This window comes from Henckelia pumila, chromosome 3 (assembly GCF_033568475.1).
Source record: "Henckelia pumila isolate YLH828 chromosome 3, ASM3356847v2, whole genome shotgun sequence".
Taxonomy (NCBI): Eukaryota; Viridiplantae; Streptophyta; class Magnoliopsida; order Lamiales; family Gesneriaceae; genus Henckelia; species Henckelia pumila.
The window spans coordinates 141,646,453-141,668,869 of NC_133122.1; the positions used below are offsets into that span (position 1 = coordinate 141,646,453).

At 35.1% G+C, this 22,417-nt stretch overlaps 1 protein-coding gene across 1 annotated transcript; it reads right to left on the bottom strand.

Annotated features, from left to right (window-relative positions):
* Nucleotides 1–15,140: 15,140 nt before the first annotated feature.
* LOC140889060 (oleuropein beta-glucosidase-like) lies at nt 15,141–19,552 on the bottom strand. Its single transcript, XM_073296761.1, has 12 exons — nt 19,335–19,552; nt 18,541–18,610; nt 18,362–18,420; nt 17,714–17,789; nt 17,542–17,619; nt 17,328–17,415; nt 16,853–17,218; nt 16,519–16,733; nt 16,396–16,430; nt 15,810–15,918; nt 15,598–15,706; nt 15,141–15,517 (listed from the first exon to the last, which is right to left on the bottom strand). Exons 1-12 carry the CDS (start codon nt 19,506–19,508, stop codon nt 15,268–15,270), a joined length of 1,629 nt encoding a protein of 542 aa, XP_073152862.1. The 5' UTR covers nt 19,509–19,552; the 3' UTR covers nt 15,141–15,267.
* Nucleotides 19,553–22,417: the final 2,865 nt, after the last annotated feature.

The following is a 22,417-nucleotide window of genomic DNA, read 5'->3' on the forward strand; positions in this document are numbered from 1 at the left end:
TCGTCCACATACAACAGCAAAATGATATAATCATCATTACCAGACCTCTTGAAATACGTACAAGGGTCTGCACTGAGTCTGTTGTACCCAAGGCTCATGATATAGGAATCAAATCTCTTGTACCAACACCTCGGCGCCTGTTTGAGACCGTACAGAGATTTGTTCAACCTGCAAACCAAGTTCTCTTTTCCATTTTCTGCAAAACCTTCTGGCTGGAGCATATAAATGTCTTCTTCAAGATCACCATGAAGAAATTCTGTTTTCACATCTAACTGTTCTAGATGTAGGTCAAACACCATACACATTGCCAATACTACTCTGACTGTTGAAACTCGAACCACAGGAGAAAATATCTCATTGAAGTCAATATCTTCTTTCTGAGCGTACCCTTTGACAACCAATCTTGCACGATACCGCTCCACTTGGTTATTGTCATCACGCTTGATCTTATAGACCCATCTATTACCGATAACTTTCCTTCCTCATGGTAGTGTAACAAGATCCCAAGTTTTGTTCCTGTCCAATGCTTCCAATTCTTCCTGCATCGCCGTCATCCACATGGATACATCCGAGCTTTGAGTAGCCTCATGGAAACTCGATGGCTCACCATCCTCTGTTAATAGAAAATATGCAATATTGCTTTCAGTGACATAATCTGAAAGCCAACCTGGTGGTCTTCTCTCTCGAGTTGACTGCCTCACCTTGAAAACCTCTGACTCAACTGGTTCTTCTACCTCGTGCTCTGGTACTGCTTCACAAGAAACTTGATCTTCGTCTGTATTATTTTCTACCTGAATGATAGTAGTTTCTGAATCCAGTGTGCCTTTGTCTCCCTTCACTTTATCTTCCTTGAAGATAGCATCTCTGCTGATGATAAGCTTGTGGACAGTAGGATCCCACAAGCAAAACCCCTTTACTCCATCATCATAGCCCAAGAAGATGCACTTTCTGGATTTGGAATCCAACTTCGATCTTTCTTGTTCATTGTACATAACGTACACCGGACTTTAAAATATATGTATCCGAGAATAATCAAATAGTTTTCCAGTCCACATCTCCATCAGAGTCTTCAAATCAATCGCCACTGAAGGAGAACGATTGATGATGTAAGAAGCAGTTTTAACTGCTTCTGCCCAAAATGACTTTGGTAGACCCGCAGTACTCAACATGGCCCTTGTTCTGTCCAACAAAGTTCTGTTCATCTGCTCCACCACTCCATTTTGCTGAGGCGTGTAAGCCGTCGTGAACAGTCTTTTGATGCCCTTATGCTGACAGAATGCATCAAATTCATCACTGGTATATTCTCCTCCATTGTCAGTCCTCAAACACTTGATTTTCTTGTCAGAATCAAGTTCAACCCGCGCTTTGAAACCTTTGAAGACTTCGAAAACATCTGATTTCTTCTTGATTGGATACACTCAACATCTCCTAGAGAAATCATCAATAAACGAGACAAAATATCTCGCTCGTCCTAGGGACACCACCGGTGCTTGCCAAACATCAGAATGAATCATCTCCAATATGCCTTTGCTTTTGGCAGTAGATGTGCCAAACTTTATTCTGTGTTGTTTACTGGTAACACAATGCTCACAAAAGGGTAGAGTCACTTTTGTAAGCCCCGGCAACAGCTTCCGTTCTGAGAGAATCTTCATTCCTCGTTCTGACATATGCCCGAGCTTTCTATGCCACAACATTGTAGATTCTTCCCCCGAACCAATTGATGCAATAGCTAGTTCCGCCTCTTTGTGTGTTTCCTCCAACAATACATACAGATTTGCAGCAACCTTTTCCGCCTTCATAACCACAAACGCGTCTTTCACAATCTTCATGATCTCTTTCTCAACACGGGTTTTGCACCCAATATTATCCAGTTGCCCCAAAGACAAAAGATTTTTTGTCAGACCCTTCACATGTCGTACTTCCTGTATGGTGCGAATAGTACCATCAAATATTTTGATTTTAATGGTACCGACCCCAGCGATTTTTAAGGCATCAGGGGCGGACCCACCATAGGGCGAAGGTGGGCCACGGCCCCCCCAAAAATTTTGAATTTTTTTAATATATATATATTGTTAAATGGTATTATATAAAACCTGGTCCCTCAATTGACTGAATGCACCATGTGGCGTAATGGTAGTCTAGAGAGTTTTTCTCATGAAGTACTTAGGTTCAAATCTCTGTTGTGCCGATTTTTTTTCATTTTTTCCTTTATTTTTTTATTAAAATATATAAATTATTGTTTTCAATATATATAAAATAAAAATTTTTCAACTAATACAAATAAAAATAAATGGTCTATTCATTCAAACTAATAAAAATAGAAAGTGAAAACCTCTATCCTTAATTTTTTTCTTCTAAATTTCCTCTCAAAATATATAAAATATAAAATTTCAAACTAATAAAAATAAAAATAAAATGAAAATTCATCGTGAAAAGTGAAAATACATATGATTTCATCTAAATATATATATATATAAAATAAAAAAATTCAAATTAATAAAAATGAAAATAAAAAAAGGGATGTTCATTTTGAAAAGTGAAAAATCATACTCTTCTAATTTATTTATTTTTAATCAAGAGGTTTGGAATGCATGCTTATTTGAATTATTGTTTTAGCATGTTATTTAGTAGTATAATATATATACTCCACAAATCATATATATATTATAAAATTTATGCATTATGATACTTTATGCATGCTTATTATAATGTTTTAGCATGTTATTTTTAAGATCGAATCATGTTTTAATTAAATACATTATTATTTTGAGATTGTATATTTTATAATTTCGAGTTGCATGTAAAAAGAAGTTCAGGCGTTCTTTTATACATTAGTATCATTTTGTTCAACGAGATTTTAAATAAGTTTCGAGTTATATGATTTTTGACTCGTTTAATGAACTTAATTTTATGTATGATATTTTATACCTACGAACACAACGCATCATTTAGAAATCAAAAAATTATTTCGCATTTCATATTTTCATAAGCATCAATTAAATATACGAGACATCACGATATTTATTTTTTTATTTATTGTATTCTTATTATATAAAGTTATAAATAAACATATAATAATTAATTTTATCATTGTGTATATTGACACGACCCCTCCTAGCATAACATCCTGGATCCGCCCCTGCAAGGCATGATCATTTCCCATGAATACAGATCCTTTTGATACTGGTTCATACTGATCGAACCATTCTCTCCTTGACGTCATATGCCACGTCGCTCCTGAATCCATAATCCATGCATCACAAAATTTGTGTCTGCCTTTCGCAACTTTTGCTGCTTCACTGAATAATATTTCACCACTTCCTGAAGTACTGCCCACATTTCCTTGAGATCCTTTATCGATGCTCTTCGTACATTCTCTTTTGAAGTGCCCTTTACCGCCACATTTAAAGCAGTAAATATTTTTCTTCTTACTTCTTGACTTGGATCTACCATATCTGTGGCTCCCACTGAAGTCATGCTCCGTAAATCTTCCTCTCGTCATCGGTAAAGCCTCTGTTTGCTTCGACGTTGCCAACCTATCTTCCTTGTTTCTTCGACGACTCTCTTCTCCAAGAACCGCAGTTAAGACGTCGTCAAAATTTAAATTATCCGAAAGAACGTTGTTGGTAACATTGATGATGAGTCAATCGTATGAATCCGGTAGACTCTGAAGTAGAAGCTCCGCATGTTCTTTTTTTTTTATATCTATTTTATGTCCCATAGATGTGAGCCGAGAAAATAGAGTATTCAATGTGTTGATATGGTCGATCATCGATGAGGATTCCGTCATCCGAAGAGTATAAAGCTTTCTTTTTAGGAAAATCTTGTTGTGTAGTGACTTGATCTCGTACAATTTTGCCAAAGTATCCCAAATAACTTTTGCGCTTTTTATTTCAGAGATACTTGACAAAACTTCATCTGCTATAGCCAAGTGCAAATTGACAACATCATTGTGATTCATCTCGTTCCATTTTTGATCATCCGTGATGTCCGCCGGTCTATCTCCAATAGCTGCCAAGCAACGCTCCTTTTTCAGAATTGCTTGCACCTTCAATTTTCACAGCAAAAAATTGCTCCCATTGAACTTTTCTATCTCTTATTTTGCCGACATCTTGACTACAAGAATCCTGCCTTATAAAATCTTCAAAAAATCTTTTCTGATGTGGAAGATCAGTCAAAGTTGCAACCACAGAGCATACTCAGAATTTTAAAAAATTTTATGTCAAGGCTTTGATACCACTTGTTGGTCCCAGGTGCGGCATCACGAGATAGAAACTATGGAAATTGAAGAATAAATAGACACCAAGATTTACGTGGAAAACCCCCAAAAATTATTTGGGTAAAAACCACGGGCAAGACCAAAATATTCCACTATAATATTTGGAGAATTACAACATCTCTCTGTGTTTCCAAAAAGACACACACTCTCTTAATACAGGAGAAAACCTATCTCACAAATATATATAGAAATGCACTCAAAAGTATTTGAATGCTTTAAACCGAGAAATGAACTGAAGATGAGATGATGGAAATGAGGAGCGGAGGCACCTATTTAAAGGCCTTCGTCTTCGGCATGTAAATGAGAAGGAAAATTCCTTCAATATTTGCTGCACATTTGGCCTCAACGTGTTCAACAATTAATTTTCCAAAGACTACCTAAATGCCACATACCCCATTTTGACTTTTCCACCCGACATTATTTTCATAATTATATTTAATCATTCGTCATCGTACCTCTCTCTCTATCTATCTCTCTCTCTCTATATATATATATATATATATGTTAATGAATACATTAATATTATTTTACATTTATTCCTTATTTTACTCACACAACACATATGTACCGGCCACTTGTAATAATAAATTAATTTATTATATCGAGAAATTTAATATTTATTTTTCATTTTACATTAGGTATAAATAAATTCGTACATGCATGGTTTGATATGTTTTAAGCTTTTTAAATTGAATATTATGAATTATAATTTTATTTTATTAAACAAAATATGCGAAAATATGTAAAAGTTAAGGTAATTTTATGATAAACCGATGAGGACGGGACATCCATCATACACTGCATGTTTTCAATCATTGAAACAAATGAATTAATAATAAATAAATAAACAAAACAAAATAAAATAAATTTTTTTTGAGAGTAAATAAAATAAAAATTGAAAGGGAATTAAGCCGTTTTGTCTAGCCGCAGGTCCATTTAATTAGTGCATTTTATTGGTCAAACCATTAATTTGTTGGACCACTAATTGGCGTGAGGTTTTTGCTCCACAAATTAGCGCACTCTACTTCAATTTGTTTTTTTAGAAGCGATAATGCTGAAAAAAGTGATTTCCTAGTTGAGTAGGGTTTCCTCTGAACTGGAACCATGGGGAGGATATCCGACTCGGATGGCCTCCAACAACAGCTACTGTTTTAGACAGAGACCCGAGATTTACATCAAAATTTTGGAAAAGTTTCAAAAGCAATGGATACCAAAATAACACTGAGTGCCGCATACCACCTAAAAACTGATGGGCAAACCTACGGGACTATTTAGATCATTGAAAACATGTTACGGGCATGTGCTTTAAACTTTAGTTCACACTAGAGTGATCACCTACCGTTGGTAGAATTTTTCCAACAACAATTACATCTATCGTAGCATCTTGGGAATGGCACCCTATGATGCCATATATGAACGAAAGTCAAAGTGTAGGTCAACCTTGTGCTGTTATGAGGTGCGAGAGAAAGCCATCATGGACACAAATTAATTCAAGTCACAATAGCCAAGGTGAAAATTATTCGGGATCGACTCAAGATAGCTCAATACCGTCAAGATAGAGTTGGGCAGATCTAAAGAGGAGACCTCTATCATTCAAAATTGGAGAAAAAGTGTATTTGAAAATGTCTCCAATGAAAGGGGTAACCAGGTTCGACAAAGCTGGAATATTGACCGGCTAAATCGGTTTGATAAAAATCTACTGGCAAGCGCACCAGGTCAAGTAATAGTAAAGTGGACTGAGAGTCCAAGTATCGATCCCACATGGACTGTTGTCAATTCTCAAGATTTAATTATTTTACTTAATCTAGACAAAATAATAGAAAATATTTTGAATTAAATAAAAAAAGAATATAAAATAAAAACTGCTTAAGAAATACGAATAAAAATAACTAAAGATAAAAATAATTAAAATAAAGACAGCCAAGACACACGTAGGTACCGAACAAATCTTGTAACATGTAGTCGATTTAGGACTCAGATTTAATCTTAATTCACGTGAATTCTCCTAATTTGTTCAAAGGACTATTTCTAGAACAATCAAACCTATTCAAATATTGATGAACTAATCTTTCGTAATTCTAATCAAATTTGAATGCATTAAATATTTGTGAAAATTCAGTTTACACACAAATTGCACACTGAAATCGAATTCTATTTCTAGTCGATTTTACAATATGTTAATTATCAGAGTGATCAAAATCAATACCTCCTCTGTCGACTTGGAATCGATTAACATGCAAGCAAACAGTTGATCAGACTATTCACAAGATAAATATAAATCTAACAATCAATAAAATAAAATCAACTCTGAAAAATCCCAAACAAACATCCAAGTTTTCTACATGAATTTGTTCGGCCCAATCACACCGTCTTGGTTGAAAATAAACTACTCAATAATTAAAAATAATAATTCAAAAATAAAAATAAAAAGAAGAAAATAAAGAAGAAATATTCTCTCCCAAGCCTTGTAGCCGCCTCCTCTGTGTTGTGCGTGTTCTGGAACTTCGAAAACCTCAAAAATATGTTATATCTTGTATATATATGGTCCGAAACGCCTACCAGTTAATTTCCTCTCAAAACAAGAATTTTTCGGAACACATATGACCCTCGAACATGCGCGCGCGTGCGGCACAGGCCTCGCGCGCGCGCAACACATAAAAACATAGGCCTGGATATGAAACTCGCGCGCGCGTAGTACAAAAATTCTGCACCGAGCGACGATTTTCAAAAATTTATATCTCAAGATCTAGCCGTCGGATTGAGCTGAAATTTGGACAGAAGCTTCCAAACATCTTGAATTTAATCTGAACGGTGGAGATCGGATTTGGAGCTCTCTAAAATTAAATTTGATTATTTGAACAAAGATGGTCCGTAATTCACTCTTCAAAAATATATTTTCCTACAAAATTAACCCAAGGAATGAAATACACACACATGCACTAAAATACATAAAAACACATAAAAATAATATGAATTCACACAAAATAGACATAAATCTATCATGAACTAATGCATACAAAATGCACTTATCAACACCCCCATACTTAACTCTTGCTCGCCCTCGAGCAAGACATGCAAAAATAAAATGCAAACAAAAACATAAGTAAGGATGATTCATGAGAGTGCAAAGCCTCTGAGAAGTTTAATCACAAAACAAAAAACACAGACATGCTCTCAACTTTTCATAATACACCTTCGGTTTAATGTGAACGTGTGTGTATGAAATGTCATTCCAGTTTCATACAACTTAGACCGAATTCGTTTCAAAACTGCTTAGCGACATGTGACAAATTAGTGCAAGTTTTACTTTTCAAGTGCACATTCCTTCCAATGACCTCTAGACAAACCCACCTCTCTTGAGATAATAAATTACACACCTCCGGATTTTGCACCCGGTATTGCTTTAGCCCCAATAATTACCTGCTGACTTAGCTATAACTTGTTAGGATACGAAAAATCATTCTGTTTTTTCTTTCTAATCCCCTCGTCTATAGCCCGGATGGAGCATCAATCCCATTTAACCCGCATATTTAGCCTTAAATTTAATTTTTTTTTATAGGATTTTAATCTTTTCAAGGCCCGGATGGAATTGAATAATTTTTTTTTCCTCTAGGTGCGCCCAAGATCATAAGTGTAAACTAGAGCCTCATCAAAATTCATAAAACACAATCAAGATCCACAAATCACCTATTGCCGTGCAATGGTCAAACAGACAGAAACTTCATCAAATCTTTCGCTACAATTCACTGGTCAAACATTAGTGCTTAAAAATATTCACGGTTCAACCTACAGTTTCTCATGTCCAGTCAAGAGCAAAAATTTTCAAAAAACCATTTTTTTTAAAATAAACTTCATCATCATTGGCTATTATGACTCATCCTACTCATAACAATGCAAACAACAACAAAAACAAACTAAATTCAAACAAACACAAAACATGACAGATGCAACACAAACATAACAAACAATGCAATATACTAGTCTACCCCCCCATACTTATCCAAAGCATTGCCCTCAATGCTTCAGAACAATGAACATAATGCATAACAAACACACAAATGCAAAGACGAAAAAAAACACAATGAGAACAAAAATAACACTCCCCTGGTTTTCGATGCATCCTCTTCCTTCTTGATAGTATCAGCTGGGACAGAAGCAATAAACTGTGTATATTGGCAGGCTCGGCAAACTGGAATGGGAAAGAAGTAAAAATTAAATAAAAAAAAAACCAAGAATAAAATAAAAAACAAGGGAAAGAACTCTGGGTTGCCTCCCAGTAAGCGCTAAGTTTATAGTCTACAGCCCGACTATGCAGAAGCAACCATCAAAGAGCGGCTGCCGCCCATAGTAAGAATCATACGACTCTACGTATGGGTCTTGATTTCCTTCGCCCTCAAGCTTGGCGTGATATATGCATGGGAAGCTCGTCGGTCCAATAACACTCAGTCGGAACTGATCAGTTCGGAAGGAGACTCGGATTGCAGGCTGAAGCTCATGGAGGATGGAATATTTTGGAGTTGGCGTCAATGGCAAGAAATAATCTTCTAACGGTGTACATGGAATGACCATTGACGAGGTAAAATCTGTAGCCTTGTATGTTTTTTCCTCATCCAAGCCCACTATTGGCTCTTCTTCACAAGAAAATTCCTCAAAAATTATTTCTTCATGCGCTGGCTCAGTTAGTTCACCCTCTTGGAAGATCTCAAAAATTGGTTCTCTAAGAAGCGCAATCTGTTCATCCAAAAGACTCCAAGACTTGATACGGCTTTCTAAGAATTGATTTGTCTCTGTCTGTTGCCGTAAAATATTCTCCAACTGAGCCACATGATCCTTAAAATACCCTACACACTCTTCTTGATGCTCCGGTGGTTGGTTCGAAAAATTTTCAGAGTCGATATCTGGAGGATATTGGTGACTCCAACCCTGCAGTGAAGGATCACAATGCCAATGGTAGTCGAAATCTGCCATATCATTTAACAAGTGCATCGCACTGTTTTCATCTCTTCTAAACAATTGACTGCCAGTGTCCAGAACTCCATAATCCACCCAACTTCTTGTAGTCTCATCCAAACCACCATAAAAAATTTGAGTGAGGGTGTAGGTCAAAAATTGATGGCATAGAAATCTGTTCGCCAAATCATTGAATCTCCCCCAAGCAGCATAGAAAGGCTCCAAGTATTGCTGGCCAAATCTTGTGAACACCTGATGATGACCTATCTCCAAGTACCTCACAAGTAAGAAAAATAATATAATTAATAATTAAAAAAAAACAAATGCAAGAAAAAAAAATGTCTAGTCTCAAGCAAATAATATATCCTAATATTAACTGAACAGTCCCCGGCAACGGCGCCAAAAACTTGACCGGCTAAATCGGTTTGATAAAAATCTACTGGCAAGCGCACCAGGTCAAGTAATAGTAAAGTGGACTGAGAGTCCAAGTATCGATCCCACAGGGACTGTTGTCAATTCTCAAGATTTAATTATTTTACTTAATCTAGACAAAATAATAGAAAATATTTTGAATTAAATAAAAAAATAATATAAAATAAAAACTGCTTAAGAAATACGAATATAAATAACTAAAGATAAAAATAATTAAAATAAAGACAACCAAGACACACGTAGGTATCGAACAAATCTTGTAACATGTAGTCGATTCAGGACTCAGATTTAATCTTAATTCACGGGAATTCTCCTAATTTGTTCAAAAGACTATTTCTAGAACAATCAAACCTATTCAAATATTGATGAACTAATCTTTCGTAATTCTAATCAAATTTGAATGCATTAAATATTTGTGAAAATTCAGTTTACACACAAACCGCACACTGAAACCGAATTCTATTTCTAGTCGATTTTACAATATGTTAATTATCAGAGTGATCAAAATCAATACCTCCTCTGTCGACTTGGAATCGATTAACATGCAAGCAAACAGTTGATCAGACTATTCACAAGATAAATATAAATCTAACAATCAATAAAATAAAATCAACTCTGAAAAATCCCAAACAAACATCCAAGTTTTCTACATGAATTTGTTCGGCCCAATCACGCCGTCTTGGTTGAAAATAAACAACTCAATAATTAAAAATAATAATTCAAAAATAAAAATAAAAAGAAGAAAATAAAGAAGAAATATTCTCTCCCAAGCCTTGTAGCCGCCTCCTCTGTGTTGTGCGTGTTCTGGAACTTCGAAAACCTTAAAAATATGTTATATCTTGTATATATATGGTCCGAAACGCCTACTAGTTAATTTCCTCTCAAAACAAGGATTTTTCGGAACACATATGACCCTCGAACATGCGCGCGCGCGCGGCACAGGCCTCGCACGCGCAACACATAAAAACAGAGGCCTGGACATGAAACTCGCGCGCGCGAGCTTGATTCTCGCGCGCGCAGTACAAAAATTCTGCACCGAGCGACGATTTTCAAAAATTCATATCTCAAGATCTAGCCGTCGGATTGAGCTGAAATTTGGACAGAAGCTTCCAAACATCTTGAACTTTAATCTGAACTATGGAGATTGGATTTGGAGCTTTCTAAATTAAATTTGATTTTTTGAACAAAGATGGTCCGTAATTCACTCTTCAAAAATATATTTTCCTACAAAATTAACCCAAGGAGTGAAATACACACACATGCACTAAAATACATAAAAACACATAAAAATAATATGAATTCACACAAAATAGACATAAATCTATCATGAACTAATGCATACAAAATTCACTTATCAAATATGCACATGCAACATAATATATCAAAGCAGTAAAACATATATCATGACACATAAATGCAACATATAAGCATACATACTCGCTGAATATCTCAGTCAGTATTTACGTACCTTAATAAAGAAGTCCTCTAGTACAAGTTTTGGGTCCAAGACTACAAGTAGATATTACTATATCACTGTTACTGATATAAATTATTAACTAAGCTTATAGATACTCTCTAATACTAATAGACATCTCAAACTATACCTGCGTTCGTCGAATGTCCGCTGATGTCAAAGCCCTAACTCCTGGGCACCACCTTGCTATGACTCTGGAAGCGCCTTGCTATCTCCCGGACTTCGCCTAGATGGCTGAAAACACCCAAGAACACACCAAGACAAGGGAGGAAGGAGTGTGAATGATCAAGGATTCTGAATCTCGGATGTCCTATTTATAGGCAACATTCGGAAGTTCCGATCCCACGATTGGACGTTCCGATCTCTGCATGTCATTCATGTTTTTGAACTGTCCTGATCGGAAGCTCCGCTCTCTATTTCGGAAGCTCCGATCCCATACATGCATCTACATGTCAAAACGCTGGCAACACGTCACTAGTGCGCATGGCCTAACTCATTGGAAGCTCTGATCTCGCGTTCGGAAGCACCAAACTGTTCCTCTGCTTTTGATCTCAATCGTTGCTTCTGATCACTTCGGAAGCTCCGAATTCCCAGCAGTCCCAGATCGGCAGTTCCGATCTCTCCGAACCAACATTATCAACTGGGTCTAGATCCATCAATTCTTTGTTATCTGTACCATATGCTATTATCCCAGCACTCTTTTGTCCAATTTCTATGAGGAGTAGTTCTTCAGTTCCATACACCATGTTTTATGGGGTTTCACGCGTCCTGGATTGGGTTGTGGTGCGGTAGGCCCACAGGACAGAAGGGAGCTCATAGGTTGTCTTCAGTCAGATTGGATTTGTTGGAAGATTGACCTGTTAGTAAATTCGAGCTACCCATTCCCTTGTGGGTAGGTGACAGATGTGAAACCCTGTTCAATCTTCATATCTTCACACCAAGCTCGGAATTTTGAGCTACAAAATTGCTTTTTGTTGTTCGATACGAGTCGACGCGGTATCCCAAACCGACAAAAAATGTTTTTCCATAGGAAATTCAGTACTTCATTCTCCGCGATTCTAGCTAAGGGCTCAGCCTCCACCCATTTAGAGAAGTAGTCGACTTCTACTAACAAAAACTTTATCTGTCCCGTGCTGATACGGAATGGTCCAACGATGTCCATTCCCCATTGATAAAAAAAATAAAAGCTTCCACAACTGCTCTCATGAATTCCCCAGGTCACCATTGTAGGTTTATGTAGCTAGCTTTGACACTTATAACATGACTTAACTAAGGATGGATGCATCTTTTTGCATGGTAGTCAAGAGGCCTTTTGGGCTAGAGCTATGCTTCCTAAGTGATTTCCGCAACACCCCTTGTGAATTTCCCTCAAAAAATAATTTTCTTCATCTATTCCCAAACATTTCAGAAGGGGTCGGGAGTAAGATCTCTTGAAGAGGATTCATCATTCATTACAAAACGTAGAGCTCTTCTCTTGACCTCCCAGGCTTTCTTTTTATCGCTCGGGAGTTCTTCTTTGGTTAGTACTTATGTGTATCGTATCTCCAGTCTTATTTTGGTACTTCTGCTATGATATAGTCCAAATGGTCTAGTTGGGAAACAATTTCTCTTCTCTTCAGTCCAGGCTCGGGAGGGCCCTTATAAACTGGCCAGATGGGCTAGGTGATCCGCTTTTTCATTATCGGTACGTGGGATTAAGTCCATAGCGAGCTCAGCAAATATGTCTTTAGCATTGTCAAGCGTCCGAGCATACTTTGTCATCTTTTCGTTCTTGATAACAATTTTCTATTACTTTTTTGTATGGCCAGTTGGGAGTCCAGGACTACTCAAAAAATTCCCAGGTTCCAAGAGGCTTGATTCCGAGCTATAGTTTCTCATATTCAACCTCATTGTTTGATGCTCGACATTCTAGCCTGAATGAGATATTGGTCTCCTCTTCCCAAAGAGAGATTATCACAATACCGACACCGCTTCCTGTCTGGCAAGATGACCCATCTACAAAGATTTTCCATTGCTCTTACTGTTGTAGTTGGACGGTTTTTGCCAAGAAAATCTGTTATGGCCTGAGCTTTTATAGCAGTTCGATGTTCAAATTTGTCCATTCTTTATTTACTGACCAGAATCGAGTTGGCAACTCGAGGTGTGACAGATAGGTTGATGAAAAACTCTTCCCCCAAATTGGCTTGTTCTGCACTGGTAATTCCTTCAGGTATGCTTTCAACTCTTGGAAAGCTTGCTCTCTCTGTTCATGTCACTCCAAATTTTTTGTTTTTCAAAGTTCTTTAAAGAAAGGAAAGCTTCTATAAGCTGATTTGGCTATGAATTGTGCCAGTGCGGCAATTCTTTCGGACAGTCTTTGCACTTCCTGAACATTCCTGGGAGATCCCATAGAGATGATGCCCTAAAATTTCTCCGAGTTAGCCTCGATTCCTCTTATTGTGACCACGTAACCCCGGAATTTTCCGGTTTGTATCCCGAATGTACACTTGTTTGGATTTAACTTCAATCAGTAGTCTCGTAGGGTTTGGGACGTCTGGTTCGAGTATGCTATGAATTGGTCGGCATTCCGAGTCTTTACTAAGATGTCATCCACATAATTCAATGTTATTCCCTATCTGTTCTCTTAATACCTTGTCCATTAGTCTTTGGTAGATAGCACTAGTATTTTTTTTAAAGTCCGAATGGCATTACCACATAGCAATAGGTCCCTTTGAGGCGGAAAAACTTACATTATCCTGATCTTTCTTAGCCATAGGAATTTGGTGATATCCCTGATAGGTGTCCAATAAGCATAACACTTCATGCCTGGCAGTGGAGTCAACAAGTTGATCAATCCGGGGTGGAGGATAACAGTCTTTGGGACATGCATGCTCTGTTAAAATCTCGGAAGTCTACACACATACGCCATTTTCCCGAGGATTTGGATAACAAAACCACATTTTAAAACCAGTATGTCCAGCCTTCAGCAACTCTTCCACTTGTTCTTGGATTAACACATCTTTTTTCTGGTATGAAGTGTCGTTTCTTCTGAATGACAGAGCGACACTCTCTTTATCACGTTCAGTTTGTGCTCCATTATTTCCTTCCGTACTCGCAAGAGGTCCGACATGGTATAAGATTCTAGGCGTAATATTATTATCGAAAATATATAGATTGAATATTTACCTAAATTCAATAATATATTGATATGATATTTTTGAGTATTGGTGTTTATCAAATATTATCAAGATATTATTTAGTGTGGTTAAAAAGAGTCATTTCCTTATTAACTTGGTTTTCTTATTATTTAGGACTCTATCTAAGAAATTCTTTCCAAGTTTGAACTCTCGTCTATAATAGAATTCCTTCGCACAAACAAACCAAGACTTCAGACGTTGAATTCACAGAGATTTCAGAGAATAATTACTCAGAAGAATTCGAAGGTTTTTGAAGAAATTTTTTATTCGTCGTTGCTACTTTTCCCGTGTTGCCGTGCATGTTGGAGACATCGACAACACTTTGTGCATAGTAAGATTTTTTTTGTCTCTCTAGTTTTGGCATACGAGAGTTGCATCTGATTGTGTTTATTATTCTAGTTATTTAGGATGCAATTTGGTTTCTCAACTTGTTCAGAAATTGAGTAGTACTCTTTACTGCTTTTCGTAAAAATCACTAGCTAGTATTGATTTGTAAAACTAATTCATGTTTTCTAGTGATTATCTGGCTCTAAAGCACCAACACAAGTACTAGTTACTTGTGCATGATTATATTTGGTTTTATTTATTTTATTAGTTACTTGTAGTTTACTAATTTAGTTGAATGTTGTCTTAGTGTTACCAACATTACAAAGAACATGAACTCTACACGAATTTAAAATAAACCGTAATTATACTTTTTACGGATAACAACAACAACAACAATATTTATTACCAGATGCGTATAAAGACAAATAGCAAGTTTAATTTATATATTGTTGGGCATAACGATTTTAAAAAATAAATAAATTATACTGATAGGCAAAAGAACTAAAAAAACACGTATCCTCGACACTTGATTTATTCCATAGACAATACTAAATGAAAAATACAGAAACCACTTATTCAAATGCAAAAACTGTGTCATAGAACAATAGAACAGGAAACCACACTTGATTTTATTTATGCTTTTTTGGCAAACCATCATTCCCAGCATCTTCAACATCACGAGCCCTCTTCTTGCTGTCTGCAGTTATAAGCTTTTGACTAAAGAAATTCATCAGCCATATAGCAGAAGTCCTGGGATATCGAGTTAAACCATTCGCGAAATCCACATGAAACAAACCATATCCAACTGTGTATCCGACCGCCAATTCGAAAGTGTCCATGAGCGACCACACGAAGTACCCCTGAACTCTCACCTTATCTCTACACGTACAACCAAAAAACCATATGTTAACATTTTCATCATATATAAAAATATATAAAACTTTTGAATATTTACTTACTCATCGATGGCTTTCTTGACGTAATAGAGATGATCTTGGATATACTTGACCCTTGTTTCATCAACAATAGCTTCTGAAACTGATTTCTTCCTGACATCATCAGGGCAACCTACAACATGCACCATTTAACAAATTACATATTCATACAAACTTGTCCCTTTTAAATCAATTAAATTCAATTACTAATCGATATATGATTTAATTTAATTTACCATTCTCTGTTATGTAGATTAAAGGATCTCCGTATTTGTTCTTGAGGAAAGCCAAAACCTTTTGAATGCCATAAGGCACGACGATTACATAAGGAGCAGCGCTTGAGGCCTGTCGTGCAATTATATGCCACATAAATATTAATTATATATATATAACCAATAGTGTGAGCAAGGGCAGTCGAATGTGTTAGAAATTGACTTGGACCTAACTCACTTCAAAAGTTAGCTCAAGAGGTGAGGATTGCCCTTGTCTATATAAAGAACTCCCAGTCTATTTACCAAACCGATGTGAGACAGAATTAATACACCAACACACCTCTCTCACGCCCAGAAATGAAACGATTGAAGCGTGGAGATATTAACGGGTGGCCAATTATGAGACGGGTGAGGCCAACTATAAGCCGTCCAACACATAACGGTGGAACCGGGGCTTTGATACCATGTTAGAAATTGACATGGACCTAACTCACCTCAAAAGCTAGCTCAAGAGGTGAAGATTGCCCTTGTCTATATAAGGAACTCTCAGGCTATTTACCAAACCGATGTGAAACAGAATTAATACACCAACAGAATGTTTATTACGTACCGCTGGACCCATCGTATGTCCAGCTGAATTGGTAGCTGCAAATTAGTTAAATAAATCAATTATTAATGATCAAACAATAATGTTGTTGTAACAATAAGAGAAGAAACTAATTTTTTTTCTTACTTGAGCTTGTATAGTGTAGATCTGCTGCATATTGTGACTTAGTAGTAGGGTTAGGATCGTTTTTGATATACCTAGCGGTGTAGTAGTTAAATCCCATAAAATCATATGATCCCTTTACCAAACTCGCTTGCGCCTCCGTAAATTTTGGCAATCGATCTCCTACGTATTTTCTCATACTTGCCGGATAATCGCCCGTCACAAGTGGTTCCACAAACCTAAAATTATAATTATATATATGAAAATGAATAGCTAGCTATATGTTATTTTAAATTTTCTCAAAAAAATAAATAATAAATCAAAGAAGATAGGAATTAGTTTTATGTATGCATGTTACCATCCCACAACGAAATCAAAGGCTCTTAATACAGCTTTCCAGTCTTCACTATCACTGTGATCATCGTAAGGCTCATACCAAGAGGACACATTTGTCATCCCTATCTTCCCCCCTTGGACTGCCTGATAGTTTCTTCTATACGTATCGACGGCATAGGCGTGAGCAAGAATCAAGTTATGCCCTACAATATATGGTTCAGTGCCATCAGACGGAGGTGTTTGCGAATCTCCGGTGTGACCCGGAGGAAATGCCCCATATACATAACCATTAGTAGTAAACGCAAATGGTTCATTTAGGGAGCCCCAATGTTTCACACGATCACCGAATTCAAAGAAGCACAGTTCCGCGAATTCCACAAAATCTTTCCTGCAAAATATTCATCAAACGTATGTATATTACATGAGTACTAATTCATCCTCCATTTTTCAAGACAAATTTAACACATACACACATATATATAATTGGTTTTACGTACACAATCTTTTCGCTTAAGAAGCCACCATACTCATCTTCCAAACTCTGAGGCACTTCAAAGTGCAAGAGTGTCGCGTAAGGCTCAATGCCTGCAGTACCAATATAATTAATTAATATATTCCTTTAAACGTACATATATATATGCACCAGATTATTTAACTAAACACGAATTAATGTTAAGTCGTTTTTATAAAATTATATTGTTAATTACGTACCTTGACAAAGGCAAAAGTCAATTAAGTCATTGTAGTATTTGATACCTTCCATATTTTTGCCGGTGCTCAGCCTTCCGCCTAAACGAACGATCCACAACAATAATTAGGAAGAAATTAATCTCAAATTTTATGTTTAGGGTTGTATAAAAATTAATAAGCTAACAATTAATACCTGGCAACACTCTAGACCATGAGATCGAAAACCTGAAGGCACTAAGACCTATTTTTTTCAACAACAACACATCTTCCTGCAAATGTACGTACAACAAATTAAGTTGAATTATTAACATGACAGGCTTTTAGCCTTTACTAACATATGCTACATACATGATCAAGAGATCTACGATTTTGGTTCTCTACGTTATCCAAATTTCATTCTCAGTTTTATATTTTAAATTTTTTGGCAATTTAATCATGCGGGTGTCATGACATGATCAATCCTGTTTTGGAAAAATGTCAAAAATAATAATATAATGAACAAAAATTGAAATTTGGCAATGTAAAATAGCAAAATTGCAAAGAATATAAATATCCATTACTAACAATGAAAATTTTCTTGTGCATAAATATGGACCCCACCAGCATAGCATGGTGAAAGACTGAAAGCCTTGTTAAAAGAGAAAGACAAAAACTCATATGAGACGGTCTCATGGATCTTTTTTTGTGAGACAGCTTCTATTTGGGTTATTTCTGAAAAAATATTACATTTTATGCCAAAAGTACTACTTTTTGTTATAAATATGGATATGGTTGACACATCTCACGGATAAAGATCCGTGAGACCATCTCACAAAAGACTTATATATTCTAGAAGAAATACCTTGTATCTATGATATTCGTCAACTGCACGAGATGGATTGCTACCGTCCGAAATTTTACCTGTATGTCATTGTATATCCAACTTACATGTGTGCTCACAAATCAAAATATAATTAAAATGATATAATTATAGATTTAAAGGAAATATATTATAGATTTAAAGGGAGATTGAGAGATCACTAGGTGTTCGGAGTGCGAAAGTATCCCAATTGCTCAAGCTCTTGCCACCTTCAGCATAAGCTCCTTCCACCTAATAATTAAATATATCACAAATATATATATATACATAAGAAAGTGGAATATCGATCGAGATACCTACCATATGTTTAATGCTTCACTGAATAATGATTAGAAAGAATATTTGATGTTTTTAAGAAGGATAACATTTTTGATCCACTAACTCCGTCTATTTTTAATTTTAGTCCACAAAATTCTAATGGTTCTAACATCAAAATTAAAATTTGAAAAACTTAGTAAATCAAAATCCAAATGAACAAGTCAATGGGCTAAAAAAACTTTTTTCTTTCCTTTTCTAGAATAAGATAAAAGAAATAAGAAATTCGACAAATGAAACTCTTTTAATAATCTATACTTATTTATTAAGTAAAAAGGAGTAGATAAACTAACATGGTCTTTTGGTAGGACATCCTAATTTTGAAATTTCAAATTATTTGAAAAAAATTTGTGGAAACTAATTATATAATTCATCACCTTTTGACTTCTCCTTATAGTTAATTAATATTTTAATCCAAAAAACATTCATTTTTTACTCTCATAAATTTATTAAACTTTTTTCAAAATTAATTTTAATGAAGAAAATCAACTTTTTCGTGATACATAACGAGTATGTGCAAATACATCAGTATATATTATGTGACAAGGGCATTTTGAGAAGCAAAAATATATCCAGAAAATAAAAATAAAATGTAAAAAGCGATCGAGCTAAGCAACTACTTAGCAAGTACTATACATACTTGAAGAGCAGCTGTGCCAGCACCAAAGACAAAATCATCGGGAAAATCTTGGCTGGTGATCTTGCTAGCACTTAATCTCGCCAATCGCGATTCCGAGGTCGGTCTTTGCACCAACGACAAGGTGTTGTCGCCGTTGCCAATCAGTGCTAGGGCGTTGCTTTGATTCTCCGCCATTTATATATGGTGTTGGAGGGAAGAAAGAGTGATCAAAGTGAAGTGGGGATGATTTCCCAATGCACACTAATATACCTATTTATAGATGAATCATTGGATTTAAGAAAATAATAATTTTTGTACGATATCTTTGATTTTTTTGACAATTTTGACATTTTGTTTTTCAACATAATTTAATCCTTTTTTCGAGAGAATATGCACATGGGAGGCGCTGGTGTATCCCGCCACTACGTTTGCCCTCACACGCAAAAGATCATTAAAATATTAAAATATTTTATTCTCAGCGTTGCGGGTTCGATTCTCGTGTGGAGCATATTTTCTGCTGAAATATTGTGGGATTATGCTTTGGAGTATGACCATGTTGCTCACTTCTTCAGGTCCCTGCAGCTCGTGGACATCTCTCGATTTAACCTCCGCATGAGCCAATGAGTCTCTGACTCATGTGAAATGGAGTCTCTTTCGGGTTCAACCCTTTAAGGGATTAAAACATTTTACTCAAATTATAATTATCATCATGATTACGATCATAATCATTATCATAATCATAAATTAAAATTGAGGAGGTCTCATATGAGTCTTTGTCATTAAAATTTAGACAAAAACTCCTATGAAACGGTTTTACGGGTCAATTTTGTGAGACGAGTCTCTTATTTAGGTCACCTATGATAAAGATCTGTGAGACCGTTTCATAAGAGACCTACTCTAAAATTTATTGGACAAAAACCTGGTTTTGTCAACATAGATTATGTAAATTACGAAGAGACAAAAACACATAAACCAAAATTATATATTTGTATGATATAATTCGTACACAACTATTTTTGAAAGTAGTTTATAATATAGAAATTTTTTGCTGATAACTGGATTTCTATTTTCTAGTATAATATTAAAAAATAGCTATTTTCACCAAAATCTCCAAGAAAATATTGAAAATACATATTTTATCCTATGAAAATTAATAGGACGTCCAAGCCTTTTAACATTTTATAAAATTTACACGATCTACTTAATTCTGCTCGTGCTGCGGTTAAGAAACCAACGTGAAGCAAATGTTGGGTTGAGATTTCCCATACAAAAAACCGTGAAATCTTGCTCAAAGATTCCATCCTTTCTTACTAAAAAAATTCATGGTTTCTTTTTTTTTTTTTCTTGCTCAACCTTGTTATGTGGATCTGAAAAATTATATTCGGATGTATTGAGTGAATCTGTTCATTAAATGAATATTTTCGCACATTCAATGTAATTATTAAAAATTATTTTTTTTATCCTCAACACAGTGGCACACGAGCTTTAGCCCAGGTGGCCGGAATTTTTTTTTAAAATTTTATATATATTAATTTGGAAATTTTTGGATTAATTTGATAGTAGCCCGGGTGGTTCGATTTCAAAGGTTAAACAATTTTAGATTTTAAAACTTTAGCCCGAGTAGTTTTAGAATTCTAGCTCCGTCATTGCCTCAACATGAGTGTGCTCAAAAAATTGCATTAATAAGGGTAAATCGTGCAATTTTTTTTTTAAAAAAATCAAGGGTCGAAACGATTATTTAATTATCGTAAGAGTGAAATATGTTTTTCAATATTTACAGAAGCATTTTTTATGATACAAATTTTAAAATATGATCGTTCTTAATTCAAATCTTAGACATGCACTTATCAATTAATGACACTAATATCTTAGGGTAGGTCTCTTCTGAGATATTCTCAGGGATCTTTATTTTTGAAACGGGTCAATCCTACTCATATTTATAATAAAAAGTAATGCTTTTAGTATAAAAATAATATTTTTTATGGATGACCCAAAAGAAATGTCTCACAAAATTGACCCTACTCATTTTTATAATAAAAAGTAATGCTTTTATTATAAAAAATAATATTTTTTATGGATGACCCAAAAGACACGTCTCACAAAATTGACCCGAGATTGTCTCAGAGAAGTTTTTGTCAATATCTTATTAGGATTAGAAAAAATTGCAGTTGCAAATTAACGATATTGACTACACCATATAATAATTAAAAATATTATACCAATTCATTTGAGCGTAATTAAGTTGACAAAACGATAAACGACAAAGTTTAACTACCAAATTTTTGCACGTTTTTAATTTATAGTAGTACTATAAGTCTATAACTGGTAATAACTGAGTTGTTGCGGAATTTAATTGCTAACTTTGAAAACTAAAAAAGTTTGTTCAAAAAAAAAAAAAGCTTTGTGAACTAAAATTTCAGTTAAAGATTTGTTATTAGAATAGCAAGTGGTAGTGGTATTGAATTTTCTTTTTTTTTTTTCCTAAAGTAATTAAATTTCAATCGTCACTAAATTTCTGTATTTCGAAAGGAGCATGCATCTGAATATCTGATGATATATGCTTTGGATTCTAAAATATTATATTCAAGGTTTGACTAATTTTCGTCCAATGATATAATGTGAATATGTACATATCTACAATCGATGAATTCCGAAGTCTACACGTCTTGATTTTTTTAAAAACAAATAAAAATTAATGCACATGTTTAGCAATGTTATTAATTTATTGATCAACAGGTAATAGGCCGTAACGTCTATTTGGACAGTTCATATATACGATATAATTAATTGTTAAAAATATCCCACTATATATTAATTATTATTATTTTTGTTGAAAATATATTATATTATATTAGAATTGTTGAAAATTGAGTTATATTATTTTGAAAATTAGTGTGTGATGATGTAGATGATGATGATTTAATTTTTGGACTAATCTCCCATTGAGATCTATAAATAGGTCTTTCCATTTGTGTAGAAAAACACAATTTGAGAGAATAAATTTAAAGTGTGGAGTTTGAGAATATTTTGAGTTTTTGAGTTTTATAAATTTTACTTTTCACAACACGTTATCAGCACGATCGCTCGAAGGTTCTCTATAATTT

What these genes read in the sequence shown, in the direction of transcription:
- LOC140889060 (XM_073296761.1), bottom strand. Translation starts at nt 19,508, where the DNA reads ATGGCGGAGAATCAAAGCAACGCCCTAGCACTGATTGGCAACGGCGAC. An exon ending in ATGGTCTAGAGTGTTGCCAG is followed by an intron (nt 17,620 to 17,713) that starts GTATTAATTGTT and finishes TCGTTCGTTTAG; the next exon opens with GCGGAAGGCTGAGCACCGGC. An exon ending in TTCTTAAGCGAAAAGATTGT is followed by an intron (nt 17,219 to 17,327) that starts GTACGTAAAACC and finishes AATATTTTGCAG; the next exon opens with GAAAGATTTTGTGGAATTCG.